We start from the raw sequence: 6,558 nt of genomic DNA, 5'->3' as shown, positions 1-6,558 counted from the left end.
CCCTAGGGGTGCGGTTAAAACCACTTAAAGGGCCCAAATCTAAACCGAGACACCCTTGGGGTGTCTTGGCTTGGCCGAGACACCCTTGGGGTGTCTTGACTTGGCCGAGACACCGTAGGTGCCTCAGTTCAGCTTTGAAACGTTTTCAATGCCCGTTTGACCGTTTTCGCTGTAACTTCTTTGTCTGAACTCGGATCTGAGTGATTCCAAATGCATTGGAAAGCCGACAAGGAGTTCTATCAGCTCCAATAGTTGGATTATCTGTAAAATGAATGAGACACGAAGGGCATTGTTCCCTTTGTAAACATTGCGGGGCTCCCGATTAGCCCGCACCTTCGTTATTCCGGAATTCTGTCAGCTCACGTAGTTCGTCGGTTCACTTCAAGCGTTCACCGACATCAGTCGAACTCCTATGAACCAGATAGTGACGTTCATTGTTGTTCCTTAACACTGAGCTGTTCGTGGAGACCTATAGGCAATTTTCAATGCCTACAGAGTCACATGATAAGTAACAATAGAATCCAGCATCCAATCCGATGCTTCCATATGGTTAATCTCTAGAGTAATCAATAGAGAAAAGTATGAATCATCGGAATCATTACCACTCTTAGCAACATTCACCTCACTGGCCTTCGAGCCTTTCTTCTTGCTATTCTCCTTCTCTCTTAACTTTGGGCAGTCTCTTTTCCAATGTTCTTGTTCTCTACAGAAAGCACACTGATTTTTTGCAATTTGGTAGTGACCTCTTGACTTTGACCTGCCTCGATTACCACCTCTAGGATAGAGACTCCTTCCTCTTATCGACAAGGCTTCTCCTGAAATACTACATCTAGAAGACATTTTATCCTTCCTTCTCTAATTGAAATTTTTCAATGCATTAGTCACTTCACTATAGATGATAGAAGATCTACCATTCAATAATATAAGCACAAAGGTGTCAAAATCCTCATCGAGTAATGAGCCTAACAAAATGATTGCCTTGTACTCATCCGATATCTTCTCATCAACATTCACCAAGTCCGACAATAACTTTGTATAGTTGTTCACATGATCTGCAAGTGAGGTACCCCTAGACATCTGGAATCTGAATAATCTCCACAGGAAGTGCAACCGGTTCTTAACACTCTTCGTAAGATACTTGTTATTGAGAATATCCCACATCCTCATTGTAGACATCACACCAATAACATCATAGTTTAACTCCTATTCTAAACAAGACCTGATCATCCTACAAGCATTTCAATTCATCTTGTCCCATATCGCCTCATCATATTTAGGTGGCCTCTCATTAGTCATTATCATCTCTTCCAAGTTTTGAGCATTCAACGCATCCTGCACATCACTCATCCACAACCCAAAGTTGATTTTATCGTCATACTTCACAACACTAATCTTTGTGTTCTGAAATACAACCTGAACTATACTTGATGCATCCTTGCTACTTTCACCACATTTTCCTGCCATTGTTTACTAACTCCAAATTGTAGAGGAAAGATTTAAAATTGATAGAGTTGATAAATCACTCAAAATTAAACCCTAGATAGGATTCCAAAATAATCTCTCAACCACACCCAGAAGGCCAGATCTATAATGGCAACTCCGCAATACTATCTCCACTGAAACCTAGATCTCCAAGATCCAAGTTTCCAACACCGAGTTTTCCTCCACCCAAATCAAACCCTAAATCTGAAATCCGGCTTTGATACCACTTTTTGCGTCTAGCGTAAGTGGACTCGATCAATCCACAACAAGTCGGTAAGCAACCAATAAAGAACACCATGAGCATAATTTACAATAAAATGATCAAAACCAATTACAAACACAGAGATTTACGTAGTTCGGCAAGTTGCCTACATCCACGGGGAGAGGATGTGGAGATTTTACTATATGGAAGAGAAACACAATGAGTTATAACACTCAAACATTCACAATAACCTTAACCAACAAGATCTCACTCCCTCTCAATAATCTCTCTCTCAAAGTGCTCAAACAACTTTCTTTTCTCTAATTAAAAACCCTAACAAACATTTTTCTATTTATATAAACACCCAAATCCAAAACAAGCTAGGAAACAAATCAGTCCAATAACCCACTATTGGTCGACTGATGAAGCCTCATAAGTCGACTGGTAGGTGTTCATCGGTCAACTGATGAAGGTTCATCGGTCAACTGATGAAGGTTCATCAGTCGACTGTCCAATGCGATTTTACAGTTCCTGCACCCATGCTATCGATCGACTAATCACGCCCATTAGTCGATCTACCAGAGTGTTACGGTAGACTGATCGGCGTGATCAGTCGACCGACCAGAGTGTTTCCTATAGCTGCTTTTTCATGCGATTTTTTCGCCTCTTTCAACATGCATGTAACCCCACAACTACCATATAAATCAAGAATTCGAGATAGAATTCTATACCCATCAAGATTATGAATATTTATCTTTAATATAAGATATTATCCACCCACTTATTTATCTATCTCCTAGCCATAACGAACACAAGACAACAATGCAGACTCAGTTCTCTCTCTGTACCAATTGCCAACTGCAGGTTAAAAAGCCAGGAAAAAAAAAATAGAAACTACATTCAACACCGCCGAAGCAATCATAATCCCCAACAGACCACTGCAATGCAGCAACACATTCAGCCCACAAAGCACGTTGGCACGTGGCCACTGTTCCTCTCTCTCTCTCTCTCTCTCTCTCTCTCTCTCTCTCATCCAATTAATTAATTTATCTTTAATATAAGATATTATCCACCCACTTATTTATCTATCTCCTAGCCATAACGAACACAAGACAACAATGCAGACTCAGTTCTCTCTCTGTACCAATTGCCAACTGCAGGTTAAAAAGCCAGGAAAAAAAAAATAGAAACTACATTCAACACCGCCGAAGCAATCATAATCCCCAACAGACCACTGCAATGCAGCAACACATTCAGCCCACAAAGCACGTTGGCACGTGGCCACTGTTCCTCTCTCTCTCTCTCTCTCTCTCTCTCTCTCTCTCTCATCCAATTAATTAATTTAACTCCCTCAATTCTCCTCTCCTTAACTGTTGAATTCAATCTACTACCACTGAAAGAACTCTAACAACCAGCTGTTGCTAGCTGTAACCCCCCCTCCCCTCTTCCTTATCATGTGATCTCCTCATCTCCTTCTTTCTTCTTCAAGCCCTACAAAGCTAAGCAAAACCAAAACACGTTGGAGTCACAACCGCATTGCTCGAATCAAGACTAAGTATGGCCCAACTTCCACCAAAGGCCCCCAGCTGGCCCAAGCCTCCCCCCTCAACGGCCCCATCGTGGGTCGACGAGTTCCTAGACTTCTCGGCAGTCAGACGTGGGTCCCACCGGCGTTCGGTCAGCGACTCTGTTGCGTTCTTTGAGACCCCGCTCGCTGATGTACATGTTTTCGGATGATGTGGCGCCAGGCGCAGCGGGGCCCGTGTCAGGGCAGGTGTCGTCGTCGAGCCCGTCATCGCCGTCGGATCACAATAGTAATAATGAGGAGAGTAAAGGGGTGGCGGCGGAGAAGCAGATGCAGAATGATACGGAGGTGGAGAGTGAGTGTAAGGGTGCTGCAGGACTTCAGGGTGGTAATGTGAATAATGGGTCGGATCAGAATACTATTGACCCGAAAAGGGTTAAGAGGTTAGGTTTCATTAAATTTTGTTAAGAACTTCTTGTCGATGTACACTAGGAATGATTATTTAATAGAAATGTGATGGCTCTATTTTATTTTATTTTATTTTATTTTCACTGTTATCTTTATACAAATGATGAGAAGTTGAAAAACAAGTTCGAGGAAAATACATTTGTTTTAAAGATGAAATTGCTCATTCCCTTAATAAAGGGGAAAAAATGCAAAATAGACCGTTTTTATAAAATATATAGCGAAATAGACTGCTTTGGTAAAAAATTAGCAAAATTGACCTCTTTTTGGCCTAAAAAAAGGTCGATTTTGCTAATTTTTTACCAAAACGGTCTATTTCGCTATATATTTTATAAAAACGGTCTATTTTGCATTTTCCCCCCTTAATAAATGATACAGTTTTGTCCTTGTTTGTTGTACTTTGTATAGGTCAGGAAATTTTCACTGTACTTACTAAATGACTTTGGTTTTTTGTTAAACGTCGTAATGCATGGAGGTTTTTCTATTTAAATTTTCTTCGGAAAATAATTTAGATACGATTTTAAATTTTTGTTGTATTAGGATCCTAGCCAACAGGCAATCAGCACAAAGATCTCGAGTGAGAAAGCTGCAGTACATCTCCGAGCTCGAGCGCAGCGTAACAACATTGCAGGTTCGTATATATCATTAATTTCCAATTGAATGTTTGATGTTTTGGCAGCGTGCAACTTTGCAAATAGTGAATTAAATTTGTAAATTCTGCATTTCTGGATGGTGTTACGGTAATTTTGTAGACCGAGGTTTCGGCATTGTCTCCGAGAGTTGCGTTCTTGGATCACCAGAGGTCGGTTCTGACAGTAGGAAACAGTCATCTCAAGCAAAGGATTGCCGCACTTGCACAAGATAAGATCTTCAAGGATGGTGAGCTTCATTCCTTCCTTCCTTAATTAATTAATTAATTAATAGCTTCATATATATGTTAAGCAATGCCAATAGCATACGCTTATCTTTTCTTAGTTCATGGGAACTTTATTAATTCACTAGCTAGTTAGATTAAGTTTTCAACGCTGAATTGCACATAAGAGTCTCTATAGTATTGTTGTCTTGAACTTACTTCATCGACTCCGTGGGTCAAGTTTTTTTTGCTCTTTTACTGTCAGAGGTAATTGCCAAGTTCACCCAGAGTAAAAGAGTTAAAGAAATTTAACTTAGCGGTCTATCCGTGGAAATGCAACTACAAAAATAGCACGTTTAAAATAGCGATCCTACGAGGGTTTGTGCAATTTACTTCTAGAGTTAAACCAGCATTTATCAGGCAAAATACCAAGTAATTTCAGATTTTGGCTACTAAAAAATAAAATCGTACCAGCTCATTTCAGGAACCGTTGAGGAACCTAAACAGAGCTATTTTAATTATCTCATGTCCTTAGTACATGCAAAAGAACTAGTACGTGTAATTGGTACCGGTCTCTTTGCGCGCTGGATTTATAATAGAATTGTTGTCTTGATCTTCACTGTTCATATTGGAAAATTTTGTTCTTATTTGGAACTCATGGCAGTCGATTAGAGTAGGTTATTGGTAGAAATTAATGTCGCTGAACTTAAGGGGTTAGTGGTAATTTTCCTCCAATTATTTGCGAAGCAACTACTCCATAATGTTATTTTAAACTGTCATGCATACGCATGATAACTGTCGCAAGTGGATCTCAGTTGCCTCTTTGTACACTTCATGTTCTATTGGATTCTGCAAATGATATTTGTGACCTATTGTATTTTCATGGATAACTATATATGAACTAATACTATATTAATTAATTCAAATAATATTCACATAAAGAATACTTAACCAATATATTTGTTATTAAGAAAATAATTGTCCGATATGTTGAATACAGTTATCCATGCAATTTAATAAATTAGAGGATTTACCTCAAAAAGTTATAGTATTTTCTCATACTAGACCCTAAAATCTTTTATATTTAGAGATTAATCCCTCAAATCTTTATGTTTCTAATAAAAACACTCAAATTCTTTTAGTTGTTTTAAGTTACACGCCCTTGTCAATTTGTAGTTTTAGACCATATTTTGTTGAGATTTACATTAACAAAATTTGACCATTCTATCCGTAGAAATGGGTCACATCTTCACTAAAATTAATTTAGCCGATTATTGATAATGCTATCATGTTGATATGATTTTATTCTTGGACGTAGCTCATCAAGAGGCACTAAAAAAGGAGATTGAGAGGTTGAGACAAGTCTACCATCAGCAAAACCTCAAGAAAATGTCTACCCCTGCATCGGAAGCCAATGCTCTTGGCATGGACAAAGAGTTAGTCAGTTGAGGCTCATTAAATCTCAGGCCTGAAACCACTCTCTCAGTGGAAATGGTGAATTTGTTCATGGAGGAAGAACATTATATATCGTTGATTCGTTTATTGTTGTATTCTTTGTGAAATTTTAATTTTCTATTCTTATTTTTATTTTTCAATTTCTTTCTAATTGTTTTCGTGATTTTTCCTTATGTTTAGTAGGCGGATGTTAGGGGTGGGATAGAGTCTTGGTATGATTCAAAGGTGTTTTCTTTTTTGACTGCAATAATTCTGCATCAGAACGAAAGCTCGTGGCATGTATTCCTCGTGTTTCCACTAGCCAGTAACGTGTATTTTCATGAGCTTGCTTTAATTATCACCAAAAAGTTCGTTTCATTCTAGCAATCTGTAAATTAATGTTATATGCTTCACATGTTACTCTCTCAATAAGTACAACTGATAGGTGTAGGCGTCAAAAATTGCCTATAGGTTCCCACACGCAGCTCGAGACGGAAGAAAGATAGACGATGAACGTTAAGTCAACGATGATTATCTGATGCCGTGAGGAAGCTAACAAGCGCATGAAGCAAGTTGACGAAACATACGAGTCAACGG

General features: G+C 38.9%; 1 protein-coding gene across 1 annotated transcript; it reads left to right on the top strand.

The window, feature by feature from the left end:
- On the top strand, positions 2,927-6,122 carry LOC109828816 (basic leucine zipper 61-like). The gene is given in 5 exon segments (XM_020395760.1): positions 2,927-3,402; positions 3,404-3,652; positions 4,215-4,305; positions 4,427-4,553; positions 5,846-6,122. Coding segments are annotated over 5 exon segments (759 nt in total). The 5' UTR covers positions 2,927-3,241; the 3' UTR covers positions 5,977-6,122.

The sequence above is a fragment of the Asparagus officinalis genome, chromosome 1 (genome assembly GCF_001876935.1).
Source record: "Asparagus officinalis chromosome 1, Aspof.V1, whole genome shotgun sequence".
Taxonomy (NCBI): Eukaryota; Viridiplantae; Streptophyta; class Magnoliopsida; order Asparagales; family Asparagaceae; genus Asparagus; species Asparagus officinalis.
The sequence above is the reverse complement of the archived record's forward strand: the minus strand, read 5'-3'. Positions and strand labels throughout refer to the sequence as shown.